General features: G+C 48.1%; 2 protein-coding genes across 2 annotated transcripts in view; one reads left to right on the forward strand and one right to left on the reverse strand.

The window, feature by feature from the left end:
• LOC120927566 (inactive peptidyl-prolyl cis-trans isomerase FKBP6-like) overlaps positions 1 to 24,773 on the reverse strand; it is a 179,954-nt gene that overhangs the window by 19,654 nt on the left and 135,527 nt on the right. The gene's annotated exons all lie outside the window — the stretch shown is intronic.
• Positions 4,207 to 23,862, forward strand: LOC120928742 (golgin subfamily A member 6-like protein 22; the record flags this gene model as incomplete). Its single annotated transcript, XM_040339732.1, has 3 exons — positions 4,207 to 4,320; positions 16,730 to 17,617; positions 23,437 to 23,862. Coding segments are annotated over exons 1-3 (1,428 nt in total), but the record flags the coding sequence as incomplete, so codon positions are not given.

Genomic DNA, 24,773 nt, shown 5'->3' on the forward strand with positions numbered 1-24,773 from the left:
TATACTCTGCAATACCCCCTGCGCAATATACTCTGCAATACCCCCTGCGCAATATACTCTGCAATACCCCCTGCGCAATATACTCTGCAATACCCCCTGCGCAATATACTCTGCAATACCCCCTGCGCAATACTCTGCAATACCCCCTGCGCAATACTCTGCAATACCCCCTGCGCAATACCCCCTGGGCAATAATATGCAATACCCCCTGCGCAATAATATGCAATACCCCCTGCGCAATATACTCTGCAATACCCCCTGCGCAATATATTCTGCAATACCCCCTGCGCAATACTCTGCAATACCCCCTGCGCAATACTCTGCAATAACCCCTGCGCAATACTCTGCAATAACCCCTGCGCAATACTCTGCAATAACCCCTGCGCAATATACTCTGCAATACCCCCTGCGCAATATACTCTGCAATACCCCCTGCGCAATATACTCTGCAATACCCCCTGCGCAATATACTCTGCAATACCCCCTGGGCAATAATATGCAATACCCCCTGGGCAATAATATGCAATACCCCCTGCGCAATATACTCTGCAGTACCCCCTGCGCAATACTCTGCAATACCCCCTGGGCAATACTCTGCAATACCCCCTGGGCAATACTCTGCAATACCCCCTGGGCAATATACTCTGCAATACCCCCTGCGCAATATACTCTGCAATACCCCCTGGGCAATACTCTGCAATACCCCCTGCGCAATAATATGCAATACCCCCTGCGCAATATACTCTGCATCACCCCCTGCGCAATAATATGCAATACCCCCTGCGCAATATACTCTGCAATACCCCCTGCGCAATATACTCTGCAATACCCCCTGGGCAATACTCTGCAATACCCCCTGCGCAATAATATGCAATACCCCCTGCGCAATATACTCTGCATCACCCCCTGCGCAATAATATGCAATACCCCCTGCGCAATATACTCTGCAATACCCCCAGCGCAATATACTCTGCAATACCCCCTGCGCAATATACTCTGCAATACCCCCTGCGCAATATACTCTGCAATACTCCCTGCGCAATATACTCTGCAATACCCCCTGCGCAATATACTCTGCAATACCCCCTGGGCAATAATATGCAATACCCCTTGGGCAATACTCTGCAATACCCCCTGCACAATACTCTGCAATACCCCCTGCACAATACTCTGCAATACCCCCTGCACAATACTCTGCAATACCCCCTGCACAATACTCTGCAATACCCCCTGCACAATACTCTGCAATACCCCCTGCACAATACTCTGCAATACCCCCTGCACAATACTCTGCAATACCCCCCGCACAATACTCTGCAATACCCCCTGCACAATACTCTGCAATACCCCCTGCACAATACTCTGCAATACCCCCTGCACAATACTCTGCAATACCCCCTGCAATACCCCTGCACAATTTTCAGATATTGGCACCATAGCTTGTGGACGCTATAACTTTCACAAAGACCAAATAATATTCACCAACTTGTACTTATTTTTATCAAAGATATGTAGCAGTATACATTTTGGCCAAAATTTATGAAGAAAAATTACAAATTTGCTAAATTTTACATCAGTCTTTTTTTTTCTTTTATAGCGCAAAAAATAAAAAACCCAAACGGTGATTAAATATCACCAAAACAAAGCTCTATTTGTGGGGAAAAAAGGACGAAAATGTAATTTGGGTACAGTGTTGTATGTCTAAGTAATTGTCATTCAAAATGTGAGAGCACCGAAAGCTGAAAATTGGTCTGGTTATTAAGGGGGTTTAAGTGCCCAGTGGTCAAGTGGTTAATATTCTAGAAAAAATATATTTTACATGTAGGAGCAAAAAGCCAGACTACGCCTGGGCTGGAAGTGTTTAATCATGTCTGATGATTGAATTGACCAGAAAAATGTGGCCTTTGGAGTCATCCTTAATGGTTGCAACAAGATCGGCACAAATGGATGGAGACTCCTTCTTGACTAAATCCGTGATACAATCAGCAGAAAAAAAAAAAAGTTTTATCCAGGATTCGCTTAACTTTTCTTTGCAAACAGGACACTTTCTTTACCGGAGCTCTTAGCCTTGACAAACAGAAGCATTAACCACAGAACCACGCTTAAAACAGCAGGCTACAAATGTAAAACACCCCAGTGCACCTCAGTCCACAATAAATCCCTCTGCTTAACCAGTTCCCGACCCCCGCATGTACATATACGTCCACAATATGGCACGTACAGGCACATGGGCGTACACGTACGTCCTCGCCTATTAGCGGGTGGGGGGTCCGATCGGGACCCCCCCCGCTACATGCGGAGGTCGGGTCCGCTCGGGGAGCGATCCGGGACCACGGCGCGGCTATTTGTTTATAGCCGCTCCGTCGCGATCGCTCCCCGGAGCTGAAGAACGAGGAGAGCCGTGTGTAAACACGGCTTCCCCGTCCTTCACTATGGCGGCGCATCGATCGCGTCATTCCCTTTATAGGGAAGACACGATCGATGACGTCATTCCTACAGCCACACCCCCAAACAGTTGTAAACACATACTAGGTGCACCCTAACTCCTACAGCGCCACCTGTGGTTAACTCCCAAACTGCAACTGTCATTTGCACAATAAAGAATGCAATTTAAATGCATTTTTTGCTGTGAAAATGACAATGGTCCCAAAAATGTGTCAAAATTGTCCGAAGTGTCCGCCATAATGTCGCAGTCACGAAAAAAATTGCTGATCGCCGCCATTAGTAGTAAAAAAAAAATAAAAAATAAAAATGCAATAAAACTATCCCCTATTTTGTAAACACTATAAATTTTGCGCAAACCAATCGATAAACGCTTATTGCGATTTTTTTTACTAAAAATAGGTAGAAGAATATGTATCGGCCTAAACTGAGGAAAAAAAATGTTTTTATATATGTTTTTGGGGGATATTTATTACAGCAAAAAGTAAAAAATATTGCTTTTTTTTCAAAATTGTCGCTCTATTTTTGTTTATAGCGCAAAAACTAAAAACCGCAGATGTGATCAAATACCACCAAAAGAAATCTCTATTTGTGGGGAAAAAAGGACGCCAATTTTGTTTGGGAGCCACGTCGCACGACCGCGCAATTGTCTGTTAAAGCGACGCAGTCCCGAACTGTAAAAACACCTTGGGTCTTTAGGCTGCATATTGGTCCGGGGCTTAAGTGGTTAAAAGGTGTGGGTGTGTATGGGGGGGTGATAACCCAGAAGAGAAAACGGCCCACAGTTAAAAATAAAATAAAAAAAAAAAAAAATTGGCCTTGATGGTGCCTTGGCTTGCCCCCTTATCCACTGCACTTTCCTCCATTGCAGGGCACACTGCGGTCACCTGGCTGGGAGAAAGCTGGTTCGCAAAAAAAAAAAAAAAAAACGCAGCTGTGCCGACCAGGAACCGGAAAGAAAAGCACCAGGTGACCCTGCCTGCTCTTCCTGTGCACTGTACTGGATGTGGTCGAGGGCCTTCCCCAGCCACCAGAACAATGGCGGCTACTCAGCCTTACGCCGCCACTGACCCGTAATGCGGGAGACAAGCGGGGGGCCTCCGCACGACCACTGCCCATCTGACAAAAATTGGGCAGCACTCATGGGCAGTACAGGCTTTTCCCCCTAGCACAGAAGGGGGAGAGAAAGCCCACGGGGACAAGTGGGAGGATCACAGTCTCCTTGAACAAAAGAAAAAACAGGTGAGAACCTCTTGTCTCCCAAGATAGCCCTGAGAGATCATGGCTCCTACCGGCTGGAAAAAATTGAAGGAAGCTGCGTGGAAGTCTCCTGTTAAAGATTTTGATAAGGCTTTTCCTGTTGTGGGAGGAGCCACGAAATCTCAGTTGCTGTCCTGAGAGACATTTTTAGGAAATTCGATTTTTTCTTTTTTGGGGGGGTGATTTAGCAGAAAGTAAAGCGATTGTTAAACAACCCATCCAGTTTAAAATAAAAATAGAAGGCAGCGACAGTGAGAGAGAACAAAAATATCCAGGAAAACCCATTTAAAAAAGTTATAAATTGATTTGCTTTTTAATGCGTGAAATAATCAAATATTTGATCCCCTTTTAATCAGCTAGATTGCTGGTTTCCAGGTGTCTTCTATACAGGCAACAAGCTCAGATTAGAGGCACTCTCTTAAAAGAAAGTGCTACTATTCTCAGCTTGTTACCTGTATAAAAGACATCTGTCCACAAAAGCCATTAGATTCCAATCTCTCCACCATGACCAAAACCAAAGCGCTATCCAAGGATGTCAGGGACAAGATTGTAGACCTACACAAGGGTGGAATGGGCTACATGACCATCGTCAAACAGCTTGATGAGAGGATGACTACAGTTGGTGTGATTAGTAGCAAATAGAAGAAACAAAAAATACCTGTCAATTTCCCTCGGTCTGGGTCTCCATGCAATATCCACCTCGTGGAGTTTCAATGATCAAGAGAACCGTGTGGAATCAGCCCAGAACTACACGGAAGAATCTTGTCAATGAACTCAAGGCAGCTGGGACTACAGTAGTACCTTGGATTACGAGCATAATCTGTTCCAGAATCATCCAAAGCTGCGGAGGAGGGAGGGAAGGCATAAATTAGGCGATAGTGACCCCAAGGTGCCACCAACGCGTCTGACGCATCCGCCCACGGGGCTCTCGACCTGGCCACGAACCGTGGCACCTTCCGGTTGAGACGGGATGCTAGAAGGTCCACGTCTGGAGTGCCCCACTTTTGGCACAGACTCTGAAACACCTCCGGGTGGAGAGACCACTCCCCTTGGTCCAGAGTTGTGCGACTTAGGAAGTCGGCTTGCCAATTCTGAACTCCCGGAATGTACACGGCCGATAGAGCCGGAACGGACCTTTCGGCCCACCGAAGGATGTGTGCGACCTCTGTCGCTGCAGCTGAGCTCCTTGTGCCTCCCTGATGATTGACGTACGCCACGGCTGCGGCGTTGTCGGACTGGATCCTGCAGCTCCAGGGACCACCTGGCAAGGCACAGCTTGATTGCTCGGAGCTCCAGAATATTGATCGGTAGGCGGGATTCCTCCTGAGTCCAACGCCCCTGGGCTGACTGGGTGCCCCAAACGCCCCCCCAACCGGAGAGGCTGGCATCCGTCGTAACCACTGTCCAGCGGCGCGGTAGAAAAGACTTACCGGTCCGAAGCGCCGGAGATGTCAGCCACCACACCAGGGAAGACTTGACCAGATGGCTAAACTGAATCTGGTAATCCAGAGAAGACGGGAGCTTGTCCCAACGAGACAGAACTTCCTTCTGTCGCTCCCTGGTGTGGAATTGGGCATACGGGACCGCCTCGAAAGAGGCCACCATCAGACCCAGAAATCTCATGCAGAAACGAAGAGACGACCACTTCTGGGTCGACAACTGCGTCACTGCAGATTGCAGGGTCTTCAGTTTTTCCGTTTGGAGGAATACTCTCTCCTCCGCGGAGTCCAGGACTAGTCCCAAGTATTCCAGTCTCTGGGACGGAACTAACACTGACTTCTGGATATTCAGAAGCCAGCCAAACTCTTGGAGAGTCTGACACGTGATAGACACGTCTTATTCTAATTCTGAGGAAGCTCCCAGGAGAAGGTCGTCCAGATATCCCACGATAGCGATCCCTCGCTGCCTCAGCAGGGCTAGTATCGGGGCGAGCACCTTGGTGAAAACCCGCGGTGCCGAGGCCAAGCCGAACGGGAGGGCCACAAATTGAAAATGGTCCTCCCCGATTTGTCCAAATAAGGAACACAGGGAAAACACTTTTGCAGGGCGTGGCGTTTTGCGGAACACAAAAGGGACTGGCACATCAGGTGCCTCCGCCACATCCTCAAGTTTCTGAGTATCACGCACCGCAGAAATAAGAGCTCCAACAAATTTCTTATCAGCGACTGACCCTGAAGCAGAGCCATCGTCACTGTCCACGTGGGTTAAGCCCGCATCATCTGACATTACAGAACCAGAGGCCGAAGCCAATTTCCTAATACCAAATGAAACTATTGAGAGGCTATGTTTTAGTGCAGAGACTGCACAGACATGACCATCACATAATATACCAGCAAAAAAACTGGAGCATTGCTGGAGGGGTTATGCCTGGGAGGAGGATTTCCTGTCTTTAATTGCCAGTATCTAATCACCTAAAGGTGGCAGCATAATCCCATCGTAATAGACATAACAAGAATATTCTGTGTCCTGGGATGATGTATGAAAAAGAAAAATACAAAACAATAGGGACACAGGTCATTGCTTTAGTCCATTGCTTTAATACTTTGATTTATTGCTCAGATTTTTCATTATAAACTATCAAATGGAAATTTTTTAAAAAATACAGTCACTTAACTTGTATAAAAGACCTCTGTAAATCAATAGTGATAATAACTTGAAGTAAGCAGCAAAACAATATTGCGTCCGATTACACAAACACTATCAATGTTAATTATATAGATGCGCTAACCCACTCAGTGAACAAAATGAAACAATTTTATAGTTATAACACAAAGTGCAAAGCTAATGAAATTACAAAAGGGCAAAGTAAAAGTGATACGTGCAATAAACTAATTAAGAGCCCATATATATTACTGTATTTATTGGCGTATAACACTCACTTTTTTACCCTGAAAATAGAGGGTAAACTGTGCCTGCGTTTTATACGCACCTCCCTCTTAAAGTTAGGGTGCGTATTATACGCCGATAAATACGGTATATAAATCAGCAGAGCAAGTCCAGCCTATTAGATGCTACTTCAATGTCCATCCACCAAAAAGTGACTTGTACAATAAAGTTAATCTGGACAGTATGGATCAATGCTGATCTCTTACTGCCTCTTTACCACCACTTCGGTGCACCTCCACCACACCTGTGAGCACACTTACCAGAAGGTGCAGCAACAAAATATTGTCTCAACCATGTATATTGTTGTCTTCGGGTAGCACCAGCCCCTCCCACATGTTCCAGAAGGTAACGGATCTTGCCACAGATAATACACTTTTGAATTCCAAACCTCTCACCACCCAGGGTTGCCACACAATAGCCACAATCAAATTACATGCAATAATAAAAAGCCTCCATAGATTTATGCACTAACAGGCTTTTATTCGCATACAAATAGTGCACTTGCATATAAAAGACAATTGGGCCGATTTACCAAGCCTTTGCGCCATGAATCATGGAGCAAAGGCAGGAGTAACAGCCATTTTGACATTTACTAAAGAAATACGCCGACAGAGCAGTGTATTTCTTTATTTACTATAATGCCTAGTGCGCCCAGGAGAGGGCGCATGGTGCGCCTCTATAGAGCTGGCGTACGGCATTTAGAAATGTAAATAGGAGTTAGGGCGGGAGTGTATTAGGGGGAGGGTGTGGGTTGATGTCAGGAAGTGTAGTGACATGTGTTTGTTGATGTTTTATGGGCCGAATTGAAAGTGAAAGTGATTTTTCTGAAAACATCGCAACACGCGGCAAGTACGCCTAAACACTCGGGGAGGTTTATTTGGATACTGCGCATGCGTGCACGGCAATTACGTCCTTCCACGTACGCTGTCTCACTACGCCGGGAAAATCTTGGTAAATTCCAAGCGGCGTAGCTGTATTTGCGCTGGTTGAGACGGCGCATGTGAATGGCCGAACTGTTTTCAGCTCACGCTGACCATGAAGGGGAACTCAGCGCCAAATTTCAAACAAAAAAACGGCGCAGGTTCCCCTGCAGTGGCACATCAGGCCCTTCAGTTTGGTCTGGATCATAAGGGGTTAACCTACGCTGAAAAAAACAGCATGGGGTTCCCCTAAGATCCAGACCAAACCCTTAGCCAAAGCACACAGTCTGGCCGGACAGGAATGGGGGTGGGGACGAGCGAGCGCCCCCCCCCTCCTGAGCCGTTCCAGACCGCATGCCCTCAACATGGGGGAGTGTGTGCTTTGGGGCAGGGTGCCCCCCCACCCCAAAACACTCTTGTCCCCATGTCGATAGGGACAAGGGCCTCTTCCCGACAACCCTTGCCGTTGGTTGTCGGGGAATGCGGGCGGGGGCTTATCGGAATCTGGGAGCCCCCTTCAATAAGGTGGCCCCCAGATGCCGGTCCCCCACCCTATATGAATGAGTATGGGATAATTTATTAGTCAGCTGGGGGGTCTTCTGCCGGGCCCCCCCCCTTTCTTCTTTAAGCTCTTTTACAAGGGGGGGTGTAGGCACAGTCTTCTCTCTTCCTCCGGGCTTCGTAGTTTTCTGCCGGGGGGGGGGGGGGGGCTACTCATCCGGGCTTTTCTGCTGCCTTCCGCCGGGGCCCCCCACCCCCTTTAAGCTCTTTTTGATTCGGGGGGGGCATCCGGGCTTCGTCGTTTTCTGCCGGGGGCCAGGGCTTCTCTTCGCTGTGTTCTCTGTTCCCTCTTCTGCCTGTCTCCTCCACGGTGCCCAGGGCTTCTTTCCGCTATCTTCTTCCTTCTTCTGTTCCATTCGATGTTGACACGACGAGCTCTCCCTCTGTAATGGCGTCTGAACGGACCACGTCGACTTATATAGGCATAGGGCGTGGTCACCGGGTGATGCCACCCTGCGACCCCAACCTTTGTGACATCACATTCCCATCAGAAGAGGCAACAGAGAAGAAAGCGGAAAGAAGCCCTGGGCTCCGGAGGAGACAGGCAGAAGAGGGAACAGAGAAGAAAGCGGAAAGAAGCCCTGGGCTCCGCGGAGGAGACAGGCAGAAGAGGGAACAGAGAACACAGCGGAGAGAAGCCCTTGCCCCTGGCAGAAAACGGCGAAGCCCGCGCCCCCCCCGAATGTAAAAGAGCTTAAAGGAGGTGGGGGGCCTCGGCGGAAGGCAGCGGAGAAGCCCGGATGAGTGGCGCCCCCCCCCCCAGCAGAACACTACAAAGCCCGGGGCCTCGGCGGAAGAGAGAAGACCGGGCCTACACCCCCCCCCTTGTAAAAGAGCTTAAAGAAGAAAGGGGGGACCCGGCAGAAGACCCCCCAGCTGACTAATAAATTTGAACAATCTGTGTGGCGTTTTTTTTACTTTACATTTTTCCACCAGGTGAATGGGTAGGGGGGACGATGTACCCCATACTCATTCACATAGGGTGGGGGGCCGGCATCTGGGGGCCACCTTATTGAAGGGGGCTCCCAGATTCTGATAAGGCCCCCGCCCGCATACCCCGACAACCAACGGCAAGGGTTGTCGGGAAGAGGCCCTTGTCCCCATCGACATGGGGACAAGAGTGTTTTGGGGAGGGGGGGCAGATAAAAATCGCTGATCACCACCATTACTAGTAAAAAAAAAAACATTTAAGAAAAATGCCATAAAACGAACCCCTATTTTGTAGACGCTATAACTTTTGCGCATTTTGCGATTTTTTTGAACCAAAAGTATGTAGAAGAATACATATCGGCCTAAACTGAGGCAAACATTTTTTTTATTGATTTTTGGGGATATTTATTATAGCAAAAAGTAAAGAATATTATTTTTTTTGTTTAAATTGTCGTCTATTTTTGTTAATAGCGCAAAAAATAAAAAAGGTGATGAAATACCACCAAAAGAAAGCTCTATTTGTGGGGAAAAAAGGACGTCAATTTTGTTTGGGAGCCACGTCGCACGACCGCGCAATCGTCAGTTAAAACGACGCTGTGCCGAATCGCAAAAAGTGGCCTGTTCATTGACCAGCAAGTGGTTAAAAAATAACAAAACAATAAAAAGTTTGCCCAATTTTTGGTGATAATGTGAAAGATGATGTTACACCGAGTAAATAGATACCTAACTTGACACGCTTTAATATTGCACACACTCATGGAATGGCGCCAAACTTCAGGACTTTCAAATCTCCATAGGCAACGCTTTTTTTTTTTTTTACAGGTTACCAGTTAGAGTTACAGAGGAGGTCTAGTGCTAAAAGTATTGCTCTCGCTCTAACGCACGCGTCAATACCTCACACGTTGGCGTTTACATATGTGGGCGGGACTTACATGCGTGTTCGCTTCTGAGTGCGAGCTACTAGGGACAGGGGCATTTAATTATTATTATTATTTTTTTTACGTAATAATTCAAAGACCTCACATCTGTCCTTCAGGCTGGAAAGCATGCGATCGAAAAAAAACAAAAAAAAAAACAGAGATCTCATGCTTTCAACCGCGATTGCAGCTTTGTTCATGCTTCTGCCTCTGCATTTCTGGTGAACTGAGCATGCCCAGGGACTTAGAATTTTTGATGTTGCTTTTTGTGTCTCAGAGCGTGTTTTTTTGGGTTAGTAATTTGAGGAGATCAACAGGTGTAACAAGCGCACCCAATGTAAAGACTGAACTTTGTCCATGTGTTTTCAATTGCGTCATTAACACACAAGCCTATGTTATATAAAGCGTGTTTATAGCATTTGCTAGCTACCCTGAAAGAGGGCAGGTTGTGTGTGTGGGGGGCTGGCAAGAATGTCTTTGCAAAAAGATATGTTTTTGATCAAGGTTTTTTTTTTGTCAATGTGTTTTTATTTTTTATGGCGTTCACTCACTTTGATATATTTGTGCTGCATTATTTTGCAAAATATTTCTCAAGATGTTGTGACTAATGTTTCATTCCTGTGTATGTGTCTCTATTGTATTTTTTTCCAAAGCATAAACCATATTCTGTTTAATGTCTCAAATGAACCTGTTTATTTTTATTTTTTATATTTATTTTTGTTTAAATTTTTATTTTTTTCCTTGTTTTGTTGACCAATAAAATTACTTTCAAATTTTGAAGTTTGTTTTTTGTTACTTTTTCATGCTACAAATTTTGACAGCTGCAGCTGAATTAGGGCTGATTGGTTACAACAATCAGTTGTGATTTTTGTCTGGAAGCTTTTTTCCTGGTGTGAATGCATGAAATGTTTGATGTCATGTTTAGTCACCAGGAAAGGGAAAATACAGCGCGGTAAGTATTATTTCCTTTTTACTGTAGTGGGCCTCAGCCTCAGTCAAGTACCCCTGACAGGACATATTTTGTGGATTTATCTCATTAAGAATTGCTGTCCAGACTGTCTTTTAAAGCACATGTGCAAGATGAAGGAAAACCTGCAAACATGGCCTGTTGGGGGGTGGAGGGTGTATTGGTGGACAGGCTTGAAGTGCTGATTTACAGCATTGTGCTTAAATCTAGCGCAATGCAATCCTATTCTAATTGTGGGTGTTTGAGGGAAGCCAAGTGAGTGTTAGAACCCCTGCTTGTGTTTTTTGGGTTGGGCTTTGTGTCCCTTTTCTTAAAATTGGCTTCACTTCCTGTCACACAGCTGAACAGGAAGTGAGGTTAAAATCCTACCAATGTGTTTTCTTGGGGACACAGGTCAATCTAACTAGTGTCCCCATTAAGCAAATTGCACTCCAGCACTGCTGTGTACACATCAAATGATTATTTAGTTTGGGGTTTAGTAAAGGCAAAGCCACTCTGCAGTAGAAGTGTAGTCGCTGAAAATCAGAGGGGAAGCACTGATGGTTTTAACGTCCAATCCTGTAGAAGCAACGTGTTTTTTTTTTTTCTTCCTTGCTTGTCCACTTGTAGTGCAAAGTGGATTTGACTTTAGGAAATGGACCCCAAAGTCCAAGATCCCGAATACTTTGGGGTGTACACAGCAAAATGCTAGAGTGCAATTTACATAATGGGAAACTATTTAGATTGATCTCTGTGTCCCAGAGAAAAGATATTAGTACGGTTTTACCCTCACTTCCTGTTTGGCTATGTGACAGAAAGTGAATGAATTTGAATTAGAAAGTGACAACATTTGTGAGGTGTCTTCACCCTATCAGGGGTGCAGACATCCCCAATAAATGAGCAGATGATACTTATTTGCAAATTAAGAAACATTTTTATTTAACATTGGGTGGTGTTTGTGGGGGTCCCTAACACACATTCATACATATTAGCAATGCTGTATCCTGGCCTATTGGCATGGTTATATTTTCTTAGTCATCTCAATAAAATTATCAGAAATTTGTGCTTAAAGTAGAACTATAATCAACACTTTTTTTCCTTTCATTTTGGATGGAGGGAGGGAGGGTTATAGCCCTTGTCAGTTTATTTTGTACCATCCCTGTCCAATTGGGGAGATTTGCCTTCACTTCCTGCCCCATAGCCAAACAGGAAGTGAGAGAAAAACTATGCAAATTAAGGGAATCTAGTGCCCCCCCTCCCCCCCAGAACTAGTGTGTGTGTGTGTCCCCCTGAAAATTTCTGGGCGGGTACTAAAAAAAACAGGGTGTGGCCTTGACAGGAAGTGTGGGTTATTTTTCTATTAGGAGGTGCAGAAGTTTAGTCAGGCCTAGGACAGCACAAAACCTAAATATACTACTGCATATTAGGGCTTATTTAGACAGGATCCGATTTACAGCATGTTTTTAGATTGTGGAAGGAAACCCACGCAGGCAAAGGGAGAACATGCAAACTCCAGGCAGATGGTGTCACGGGTGGGATTCGAACCAGCGACCCTTTTTAGGTAAAAGTACTATCCACTACACCACTGTGCTGAACGAACATGATCGCGGCTGAAAGGATGAGATCAGTGGGGTTTTTTTCCGATCTCATGCTTTCCAGCCTGGAGGATAGATGTGGGGTCTTATTAACCCCGCCTCGCTCCATAAAGAGGACCTGTCACACACTAGTCCTATTACAAGGGATGTTTACATTCCTTGTAATAGGAATAGAAGTGATAAAAAAATAAAAAAAAATGTAAAACGCCCCTGTCCCTAGTAGCTCGCACTCAGAAGCAAACACGCATGTAAGTCCCGTCCACATATGTAAACACCGTTCAAACCACACATGTGAGGTATTGACGCGTGCGTTAGAGCGAGAGCAAACATTTTAGCACTAGACCTCCTCTGTTACTCTGAACTGGTAACCTGTAAAAAAAATTCAAGCGTTGCCTATGGAGATTGTTAAGTCCCGAATTTTGGCGCCATTCCATGAGTGTGCAATATTAAAGCGTGACAAGTTAGGTATCTATTTACTCGGTGTAACATCATCTTTCACATTATCCCTAAAAATTGGGCTAACTTTACTGCTTTGTTATTTTTTAATTCATTATTGGGCCCAAAAAAAAAGCGTTTGAAAAATTATTGCGCAAATACCGTTGGAAATAAAATAAAAAATGACCGCCACTTTATTCCCAAGGGTGTCTGCTAAAAAATATATATAATGTTTGGGGGTCCTGAGTAATTTCCCAGGAAAAAAATATAAATTTTTTACATGAAGGAGAGAAGTGCCAGAAAAGGCGCGGTATGGAAGTGGTTAAAGTGAAACAATAAAAGTGAAATATTCCTTTACATTTCCTACAGGGGGGGGGGTATAACATGCCTGTGAAGCGCATGTTTCCCGTGCTTAGAACTGTAACTGTACAAGATGTCATTTCTGAAGTGAAAAAAAAAGTTATTTAAAAGTAATCATGGCTATAAAGAATACAGTCATTGCTCATTAAAAAAATAAAAAAAAAATAACAAAATGCGTGGGGGTCCCAATTTCAATTACCAGGCCCTTCAGGTCTGGTGTGGATATTAAGGGGAACCCCTCTCCGTAAAAAAAAAAAAAATGACGTGAGGTTCCCCCTAAACATCCATACCAGGCCCTTCAGGTCTGGTATGGATTTTTTTTTTTATTCATATCAGGAAACCGGTCCACACGAACCACATAATAATAACAATGGTTACAACTCAAGGCACATGTGAAGAGCATAGAGTATTAATGACAACGTTGCGCAGAACTATTTCAGGTATGTGCAAAACTTGGGGTGCATAACTAATATGCACTCCCCTGGAAAGAATGTCGAGGATCCATTTTCCAGAGAGTAACATACTACCCTCTCGTCCGAGTCGCGGTAGCATGGTCCGCGGAGCCCGGCAACCCGCTTTTTTTTTTATGAGTAGAAAAACAAATTCAAATAAAAAGAGTGTGAAAGAAAGAATGTGCCCGTGGGCACATAGAGCCTAATAGAGCGAGAAAGAAGGGGGGAAGAGGTAGTAGAGGGGGGGGGGGGCCAAGGGGGGGGGGGGGGGGGGTCCGCGAGCATGGTCCCCTCGCCGTCAAAGACAGGGGCAGTTGCACATCGCATCAGACAGTCAAGTGATGTTGCTAGTTCCTATAAGGTAGAGCGTCAGTTTGGTCAACTCCTCTGAGGGCCTGGCCCTCCGCTGAGTATTTGAACATGTTCCAGGACTGCCACGTCTTGGAGTAGGCCTTACTCCTCTCTTGACTTGTGAGGATTAGGTCCTCCATTTGGTTAATGTCCTCGACCTTCTTTAGGCACATGGCGACGGTCGGTGGACCCAGACTTCCAGAGGAGTGGAACGCAGGCCTTTGCCACGTCAAGCAGGTGTCTGATTTTTTGTAAATATTGGCCGGGGTGTCAGTGGCATGCAGGAGGAAGTATGCCGGGTTTAGCCGGGACCAGTCTGTCAGTGAATTTTTGGACTTTCTACGGACTTCCCCCCCAGTAGGGCTGTAACCTTGGACAAGACCAGAAAATGTGGAGAAGAGAGCCCCTCTCCCTTTGGCATCTCCAGCACAAATCCGAAGTGGAAGGGAAAAACTTGTGTAATAGCACCGGAGAAGGTACCGTCCCCCCTTATCAGTTTTCGTGTCAACATGCGTCCAGGGGACCCTAGCAGAGATGAGGATGGAAACCCCTCTTGATTTAGCCTCAGTGTACATTGAGTGATACGTTAGCGGGTAGAACCTGTTCTTCAGAAGTGGGAAACTATTCTCTCTAAAGTAAGTTTCCTGTAAATAAACTATGTCAGCTTTCATGCATCTCATGTCATGTAGTAACATCTTCCTCTTTTCGGGTGTGTTAAGACCCTTTGGATTTAGCGAAATTACATTAAGGGTGTCCATGCCCGCGGATCAGGGAGGGAGAGCGGAGGGGGTAGGGAAGAAGGGAGGGCGGGTATGAGGGTGGGTAGGGGGATGGGGAGAGAGCGGGCAGAAGTACAAGAGGTGGGTCTGCCCAGTGAAGGAAAGGAGAGGAAAACGCAAAGAAAAGAAGGGGGGGAAGAAAGAAGCTGTCACCAGGGGTGCAGCTCTGAAATAAGTGCTAAAGTAGCCAAACAGGCGAATACGCTCGCCACAAAAATTCTACATATTGAGCGTGGACCTAAGTGGGTCGGTGGGTAGACGGAGCCGGGGAGCGAGCTCCCGAACCTCTCCGTCCACTCCCGCAAACAATTAGTGATGCATCTCATACCGGTATAAAACATAGATAGGCAAATAACATGTCCAATGGAGGACAGACAACATAACAACCTCAGCAGCAATATATATGCATAGTATTGACGGAGCTATAAAATGTGCAAGTTAAAGCAACAAATAAAACAGGAACAGCAATCTGCATATATATTAATCATTCTACCATAGCAGGAAAGCATGTGGGGTAGGAGTAATTATACACCCATCCCCTCCCAGGCTGGGCGCCCGCAGGAGGCCCAGAGTCCCCCCCAAGGTCCGCAGCAAGGAGGCACCACACATCCACCGCTGTGCAGTACCCCTCATTGCCCCCAATGCTCACCCCGGGTGTAATCCCGGCTTCTATATGGCCCCTCACCTCAAAAAAGGGCACCCCATCCCCCCACAGGTGAAAATACCCCCCCCCCCCCCCCCGGGTCCACACCGACAATGGGGGCGCACTCCCCGCCACCCCATACCCCAGGGAACGACACCCGGTGCAGTTGCAGCAAGCCCAGGAGTTCAGTCACGGCACATCATGGGGGGGGGAGCCACATAGTTCATCCACCTCGCCTCCAATGACATCCACTCCCCCGGTTCGATCGTCCCCACATCCCCCCAACAAGATAAGGCAAGGTGCAGCATACGTAGTGAGAATCTGACCTGCAATGAAAGTCTCGGGCAGGGGTCCAAGCAGCATACCCTGCTTCCAGGCCAAGCGACAGGGGAGTCCCCAGTCAAAGAGGCCTCAGCTGCATGCCAGCGTCCGCGTGTTCCCCCCGGGCAGAGAACGGGGGGGACATCCATGAAACAGGACATGGCGGGCAAACAAGAGGCAGACCCCAGGGGGGAGGGGGAAGGAGGGGAGGGAGAGGGGTGCCGGACCCCAAAGAGCCTCACGGCAATCTCTCACGGTCTCATCGGGAGCGGGCTCCAACCGCGGGGGGGGGGGCAACAATCATGGAAACAAGAATGGGACCTCAGCTAGCTTCAATGGAGGGGCAGACATCCACACTGTCTACTCACGGCGCTCTCCTTTCGACGCGGTTCTGTGTCTCCGTCGGCCCCTCTGGTGGCGTGGCGGGTGGTAGGGGGCCCCGGAATGCAGATACATCCGAGCAGCCAGCCGGGCGTGGGATGATCTGCAGTCAGTCCGGTACCGGGATCGGTTCTGCCTCCAGGAAGCGGAAGAGGGCCAGGAGGTCTGCAGCGTTAATGCAGAGGTGTCCTTCCTGAAGGTGACTGCTAAAGGATATCCCCAGCGATAGGTGAGTCCCTTCTGTTTTGCGAGATCCAGGACTGGACGCAGCATGGCCCTTCTCTTCAGCGTCACTCTAGACAGATCGGGTAGGATCCTTACACGTGTCCCCGCCGTCGCCACATCTCCATGCACGGCAGAGGACATTTTCTTTCTGCAGGTATCGGTGGAATCTGCATACCACATCACGCGGTCTGCTGGTCTCGGGCCCAGGGCCCTATGGACTCTGTCTAACTCGATGGTGGCCTCCTCCAGACCCGAAGAAGAAGAAGAAGCCGGAGAAGAAGAAGAAGAAGAAGAAGAAGAAGCCGGAGAAGAAGAAGAAGAAGAAGAAGAAGAAGCCGGAGAAGAAGAAGAAGAAGAAGAAGAAGAAGAAGCCGGAGAAGAAGAAGAAGAAGAAGAAGAAGAAGAAGCCGGAGAAGAAGAAGAAGAAGAAGAAGAAGAAGAAGAAGAAGAAGAAGAAGAAGAAGAAGAAGAAGAAGAAGAAGAAGAAGAAGAAGAAGAAGAAGAAGAAGAAGAAGAAGAAGAAGAAGAAGAAGAAGAAGAAGAAGAAGAAGAAGAAGAAGAAGAAGAAGAAGAAGAAGAAGAAGAAGAAGAAGAAGAAGAAGAAGAAGAAGAAGAAGAAGAAGAAGAAGAAGAAGAAGAAGAAGAAGAAGAAGAAGAAGAAGAAGAAGAAGAAGAAGAAGAAGAAGAAGAAGAAGAAGAAGAAGAAGAAGAAGAAGAAGAAGAAGAAGAAGAAGAAGAAGAAGAAGAAGAAGAAGAAGAAGAAGAAGAAGAAGAAGAAGAAGAAGAAGCCGGAGAAGAAGAAGAAGAAGAAGAAGCCGGAGAAGAAGAAGAAGAAGAAGCCGGAGAAGAAGAAGAAGAAGAAGAAGAAGAAGAAGCCGGAGAAGAAGAAGAAGAAGCCGGAGAAGAAGAAGAAGAAGCCGGAGAAGAAGAAGAAGAAGCCGGAGAAGAAGAAGAAGAAGAAGAAGCCGGAGAAGAAGAAGAAGAAGAAGAAGCCGGAGAAGAAGAAGAAGAAGAAGAAGCCGGAGAAGAAGAAGCCGGAGAAGAAGAAGAAGAAGAAGAAGAAGAAGAAGAAGAAGAAGAAGAAGAAGAAGCCGGAGAAGAAGAAGAAGAAGAAGAAGCCGGAGAAGAAGAAGAAGAAGAAGCCGGAGAAGAAGAAGAAGAAGAAGAAGAAGAAGAAGAAGCCGGAGAAGAAGAAGAAGAAGCCGGAGAAGAAGAAGAAGAAGCCGGAGAAGAAGAAGAAGAAGCCGGAGAAGAAGAAGAAGAAGAAGAAGAAGAAGAAGAAGAAGAAGAAGAAGAAGAAGAAGAAGAAGAAGATATTAATAAAGGAATTGTCAAAAACCGGCTACTGTTATTTGAAATTTTTGACAATTTTTTGGTGAAATGGTAGAGGTACAATGTACCCCATTACCATTTCACACAGGGGGGGGCCGGGATCTGGGGGTCCCCTTTGTTAAAGGGGTCTTCCAGATTTCGATAAGCCCCCTGCCCGCAGACCCCCACAACCACCGGGCAAGGGATGTGGGGATAAGGCCCTTGTCCCCATCAACATGGGGACATCCTCCCCATGTTGAGGGCATGTGGCCTGGTACGGTTCAGGAGAGGGCGCACTCTGTCCCCCCCTCTTTTCTGCTCCCGGCCAGGTTAACGTGCTCGGATAAGGGTCTGGTGTGGATTTTTGGGCAGTACCCCTCATTGCCCCCAATGCTCACCCCGGGTGTAATCCCGGCTTCTATATGGCCCCTCACCTCAAAAAAGGGCACCCCATCCCCCCACAGGTGAAAATATCCCCCCCCCCCCGGTCCACACCGACAATGGGGGCGCACTCCCCGCCACCCCATACCCCAGGGAACGACACCCGGTGCAGTTGCAGCAAGCCCAGGAGTTCAGTCACGGCACATCATGGGGGGGGGGGGGGAGCCACATAGTTCATCCACCTCGCCTCCAATGACATCCACTCCCCCGGTTCGATCGTCCCCACATCCCCCCCCAACAAGATAAGGCAAGGTGCAGCATACGTAGTGAGAATCTGACCTGCAATGAAAGTCTCGGGCAGGGGTCCAAGCAGCATACCCTGCTTCCAGGCCAAGCGACAGGGGAGTCCCCAGTCAAAGAGGCCTCAGCTGCATGCCAGCGTCCGCGTGTTCCCCCCGGGCAGAGAACGGGGGGGACATCCATGAAACAGGACAAGGCGGGCAAACAAGAGGCAGACCCCAGGGGGGAGGGGGAAGGAGGGGAGGGAGAGGGGTGCCGGACCCCAAAGAGCCTCACGGCAATCTCTCACGGTCTCATCGGGAGCGGGCTCCAACCGCGGGGGGGGGGCAACAATCATGGAAACAAGAATGGGACCTCAGCTAGCTTCAATGGAGGGGCAGACATCCACACTGTCTACTCACGGCGCTCTCCTTTCGACGCGGTTCTGTGTCTCCGTCGGCCCCTCTGGTGGCGTGGCGGGCGGTAGGGGGCCCCGGAATGCAGATACATCCGAGCAGCCAGCCGGGCGTGGGATGATCTGCAGTCAGTCCGGTACCGGGATCGGTTCTGCCTCCAGGAAGCGGAAGAGGGCCAGGAGGTCTGCAGCGTTAATGCAGAGGTGTCCTTCCTGAAGGTGACTGCTAAAGGATATCCCCAGCGATAGGTGAGTCCCTTCTGTTTTGCGAGATCCAGGACTGGACGCAGCATGGCCCTTCTCTTCAGCGTCACTCTAGACAGATCGGGTAGGATCCTTACACGTGTCCCCGCCGTCGCCACATCTCCATGCACGGCAGAGGACATTTTCTTTCTGCAGGTATTGGTGGAATCTGCATACCACATCACGCGGTCTGCTGGTCTCGGGCCCAGGGCCCTATGGACTCTGTCTAACTCGATGGTGGCCTCCTCCAGACCCGAAGAAGAAGAAGAAGCCGGAGAAGAAGAAGAAGAAGAAGAAGAAGAAGAAGAAGAAGAAGCCGGAGAAGAAGAAGAAGAAGAAGAAGAAGAAGAAGAAGAAGCCGGAGAAGAAGAAGAAGAAGAAGAAGAAGAAGAAGAAGCCGGAGAAGAAGAAGAAGAAGAAGAAGAAGAAGAAGCCGGAGAAGAAGAAGAAGAAGAAGAAGCCGGAGAAGAAGAAGAAGAAGAAGAAGCCGGAGAAGAAGAAGAAGAAGAAGCCGGAGAAGAAGAAGAAGAAGAAGCCGGAGAAGAAGAAGAAGAAGAAGCCGGAGAAGAAGAAGAAGAAGAAGCCGGAGAAGAAGAAGAAGAAGAAGAAGAAGAAGAAGAAGAAGAAGCCGGAGAAGAAGAAGAAGAAGCCGGAGAAGAAGAAGAAGAAGCCGGAGAAGAAGAAGAAGAAGCCGGAGAAGAAGAAGAAGAAGCCGGAGAAGAAGAAGAAGAAGAAGAAGAAGAAGAAGAAGAAGAAGAAGAAGAAGAAGAAGAAGAAGAAGATATTAATAAAGGAATTGTCAAAAACCGGCTACTGTTATTTGAAATTTTTGACAATTTTTTGGTGAAATGGTAGAGGTACAATGTACCCCATTACCATTTCACACAGGGGGGGGCCGGGATCTGGGGGTCCCCTTTGTTAAAGGGGTCTTCCAGATTTCGATAAGCCCCCTGCCCGCAGACCCCCACAACCACCGGGCAAGGGATGTGGGGATAAGGCCCTTGTCCCCATCAACATGGGGACATCCTCCCCATGTTGAGGGCATGTGGCCTGGTACGGTTCAGGAGAGGGCGCACTCTGTCCCCCCCTCTTTTCTGCTCCCGGCCAGGTTAACGTGCTCGGATAAGGGTCTGGTGTGGATTTTTGGGCAGTACCCCTCATTGCCCCCAATGCTCACCCCGGGTGTAATCCCGGCTTCTATATGGCCCCTCACCTCAAAAAAGGGCACCTCATCCCCCCACAGGTGAAAATATCCCCCCCCCCCCCCGGTCCACACCGACAATGGGGGCGCACTCCCCGCCACCCCATACCCCAGGGAACGACACCCGGTGCAGTTGCAGCAAGCCCAGGAGTTCAGTCACGGCACATCATGGGGGGGGGGGGGGGGAGCCACATAGTTCATCCACCTCGCCTCCAATGACATCCACTCCCCCGGTTCGATCGTCCCCACATCCCCCCCCAACAAGATAAGGCAAGGTGCAGCATACGTAGTGAGAATCTGACCTGCAATGAAAGTCTCGGGCAGGGGTCCAAGCAGCATACCCTGCTTCCAGGCCAAGCGACAGGGGAGTCCCCAGTCAAAGAGGCCTCAGCTGCATGCCAGCGTCCGCGTGTTCCCCCCCGGGCAGAGAACGGGGGGGACATCCATGAAACAGGACATGGCGGGCAAACAAGAGGCAGACCCCAGGGGGGAGGGGGAAGGAGGGGAGGGAGAGGGGTGCCGGACCCCAAAGAGCCTCACGGCAATCTCTCACGGTCTCATCGGGAGCGGGCTCCAACCGCGGGGGGGGGGGGCCAAAAATCATGGAAACAAGAATGGGACCTCAGCTAGCTTCAATGGAGGGGCAGACATCCACACTGTCTACTCACGGCGCTCTCCTTTCGACGCGGTTCTGTGTCTCCGTCGGCCCCTCTGGTGGCGTGGCGGGCGGTAGGGGGCCCCGGAATGCAGATACATCCGAGCAGCCAGCCGGGCGTGGGATGATCTGCAGCCAGTCCGGTACCGGGATCGGTTCTGCCTCCAGGAAGCGGAAGAGGGCCAGGAGGTCTGCAGCGTTAATGCGGAGGTTTCCTTCCTGAAGGTGACTGCTAAAGGATATCCCCAGCGATAGGTGAGTCCCTTCTGTTTTGCGAGATCCAGGACTGGACGCAGCATGGCCCTTCTCTTCAGCGTCACTCTAGACAGATCGCGTAGGATCCTTACACGTGTACCCGCCGTCGCCACATCTCCATGCACGGCAGAGGACATTTTCTTTCTGCAGGTATCGGTGGAATCTGCATACCACATCACACGGTCTGCTGGTCTCGGGCCCAGGGCCCTATGGACTCTGTCTAACTCGATGGTGGCCTCCTCCAGACCCGAAGAAGACGCCGGTGAAGAAGAAGAAGACGCCGATGAAGAAGAAGAAGCAGCCGGTGAAGAAGAAGCCGGAGAAGAAGAAGAAGAAGAAGCTGGAGGAGAAGAAGAAGAAGCCGGAGAAGAAGAAGAAGAAGAAGAAGAAGAAGAAGAAGAAGAAGAAGAAGAAGAAGAAGAAGAAGAAGAAGAAGAAGAAGAAGAAGAAGAAGAAGAAGAAGAAGAAGAAGAAGAAGAAGAAGAAGAAGAAGAAGAAGAAGAAGAAGAAGAAGAAGAAGAAGAAGCCGGAGAAGAAGCCGGAGAAGAAGAAGAAGAAGAAGAAGAAGAAGAAGAAGCCGGAGAAGAAGAAGAAGAAGAAGAAGAAGCCGGAGAAGAAGAAGAAGAAGCCGAAGAAGAAGAAGAAGCCGAAGAAGAAGACGCCGAAGAAGAAGCCGGAGAAGAAGAAGAAGAAGAAGAAGAAGCCAGAGAAGAAGAAGAAGCCAGAGAAGAAGAAGAAGAAGAAGAAGAAGCCAGAGAAGAAGAAGAAGAAGAAGCCAGAGAAGAAGAAGAAGCCAGAGAAGAAGAAGAAGCCAGAGAAGAAGAAGAAGCCAGAGAAGAAGAAGAAGCCAGAGAAGAAGAAGAAGCCAGAGAAGAAGAAGAAGCCAGAGAAGAAGAAGAAGCCAAAGAAGAAGAAGAAGCCAGAGAAGAAGAAGAAGCCAGAGAAGAAGAAGAAGAAGAAGCCAGAGAAGAAGAAGAAGAAGAAGCCAGAGAAGAAGAAGAAGAAGAAGCCAGAGAAGAAGAAGAAGAAGAAGCCAGAGAAGAAGAAGAAGCCAGAGAAGAAGAAGAAGCCAGAGAAGAAGAAGAAGCCAGAGAAGAAGAAGAAGCCAGAGAAGAAGAAGAAGCCAGAGAAGAAGAAGAAGCCAGAGAAGAAGAAGAAGCCAGAGAAGAAGAAGACGACGCCGGTGAAGAAGAATTAGAAGCCGGTGAAGAAGAAGAAGACGCCGGTGAAGAAGAAGCCGGAGAAGAAGAAGAAGAAGCCGGTGAAGAAGAAGACGAAGCCGGTGAAGAAGAAGACGACGCCGGTGAAGAAGAAGACGACGCCGGTGAAGAAGAAGACGACGCCGGTGAAGAAGAAGACGACGCCGGTGAAGAAGAAGCCGGAGAAGAAGAAGAAGCCGGTGAAGAAGAAGACGACGCCGGTGAAGAAGAAGCCGGAGAAGAAGAAGACGCCGGTGAAGAAGAAGCCGGAGAAGAAGAAGAAGAAGCCGAAGAAGAAGAAGCCGGAGAAGAAGAAGAAGAAGCCGGAGAAGAAGAAGAAGAAGCCGGAGAAGAAGAAGCCGGAGAAGAAGAAGAAGAAGCCGGAGAAGAAGAAGAAGAAGCCGGAGAAGAAGAAGAAGCCGGAGAAGAAGAAGAAGACGCCGAAGAAGAAGAAGCCGGTGAAGAAGAAGAAGACGCCGAAGAAGAAGAAGCCGGTGAAGAAGAAGAAGACGCCGGTGAAGAAGAAGAAGAAGAAGCCAGAGGAAGAAGAAGAAGCCAGAAGAAGACGCCGGTGAAGAAGAAGAAGAAGACGCCGGTGAAGAAGAAGAAGAAGAAGAAGAAGACGCCGGTGAAGAAGAAGAAGAAGAAGAAGAAGAAGACGCCGGTGGTGAAGAAGAAGAAGAAGAAGAAGAAGCCGGTGAAGAAGAAGAAGACGCCGGAGAAGAAGAAGAAGAAGAAGAAGAAGAAGCCGGTGAAGAAGAAGCCAGAAGAAGACGCCGGTGAAGAAGAAGAAGAAGACGCCGGTGAAGAAGAAGAAGAAGACGCCGGTGAAGAAGAAGAAGAAGAAGAAGCCGGTGAAGAAGCCGGTGAAGAAGAAGAAGAAGCCGGTGAAGAAGAAGAAGAAGAAGAAGAAGCCGGTGAAGAAGAAGAAGAAGAAGAAGAAGCCGGTGAAGAAGAAGAAGACGCCGGAGAAGAAGAAGAAGAAGAAGACGAAGAAGAAGCCGGTGAAGAAGAAGAAGAAGACGCCGGAGAAGAAGAAGAAGACGCCGGAGAAGAAGAAGAAGAAGAAGAAGAAGAAGAAGAAGCCGGAGAAGAAGAAGAAGAAGAAGAAGAAGAAGAAGAAGAAGAAGAAGAAGAAGCCGGAGAAGAAGAAGAAGAAGAAGCCGGAGAAGAAGAAGAAGAAGAAGCCGGAGAAGCCGGAGAAGAAGAAGAAGAAGAAGCCGGAGAAGAAGAAGAAGAAGAAGCCGGAGAAGAAGAAGAAGAAGAAGCCGGAGAAGAAGAAGAAGAAGAAGCCGGAGAAGAAGAAGAAGAAGAAGCCGGAGAAGAAGAAGAAGAAGAAGCCGGAGAAGAAGAAGAAGAAGAAGCCGGAGAAGAAGAAGAAGAAGAAGCCGGAGAAGAAGAAGAAGAAGCCGGAGAAGAAGAAGAAGAAGAAGAAGCCGGAGAAGAAGAAGAAGAAGAAGAAGAAGAAGAAGAAGAAGAAGAAGAAGCCGGAGAAGAAGAAGAAGAAGCCGAAGAAGAAGAAGAAGAAGCCGAAGAAGAAGAAGCCGGAGAAGAAGAAGAAGAAGCCGGAGAAGAAGAAGAAGAAGCCGGAGAAGAAGAAGAAGAAGCCGGAGAAGAAGAAGAAGAAGCCGGAGAAGAAGAAGACGCCGGAGAAGAAGAAGAAGACGCCGAAGAAGAAGAAGAAGACGCCGAAGAAGAAGAAGAAGACGCCGAAGAAGAAGAAGCCGGTGAAGAAGAAGAAGACGCCGAAGAAGAAGAAGCCGGTGAAGAAGAAGAAGAAGACGCCGGTGAAGAAGAAGAAGAAGAAGCCAGAGGAAGAAGAAGAAGCCAGAAGAAGACGCCGGTGAAGAAGAAGAAGAAGACGCCGGTGAAGAAGAAGAAGAAGAAGAAGAAGAAGACGCCGGTGGTGAAGAAGAAGAAGAAGAAGAAGACGACGCCGGTGGTGAAGAAGAAGAAGAAGAAGAAGAAGCCGGTGAAGAAGAAGAAGACGCCGGAGAAGAAGAAGAAGAAGAAGAAGAAGAAGCCGGTGAAGAAGAAGAAGAAGAAGCCAGAGGAAGAAGAAGAAGCCAGAAGAAGACGCCGGTGAAGAAGAAGAAGAAGAAGACGCCGGTGAAGAAGAAGAAGAAGAAGCCGGTGAAGAAGCCGGTGAAGAAGAAGAAGAAGCCGGTGAAGAAGAAGAAGAAGAAGAAGAAGAAGCCGGTGAAGAAGAAGAAGACGCCGGAGAAGAAGAAGAAGAAGAAGAAGAAGACGAAGAAGAAGCCGGTGAAGAAGAAGCCGGTGAAGAAGAAGAAGACGCCGGAGAAGAAGAAGAAGAAGAAGAAGACGCCGGAGAAGAAGAAGAAGAAGAAGAAGCCGGAGAAGAAGAAGAAGAAGAAGAAGAAGAAGAAGAAGCCGGAGAAGAAGAAGAAGAAGGATAAGAAGAAGACGACG

Source organism: Rana temporaria, chromosome 2 (genome assembly GCF_905171775.1).
Source record: "Rana temporaria chromosome 2, aRanTem1.1, whole genome shotgun sequence".
In the NCBI taxonomy this organism is placed as follows: Eukaryota; Metazoa; Chordata; class Amphibia; order Anura; family Ranidae; genus Rana; species Rana temporaria.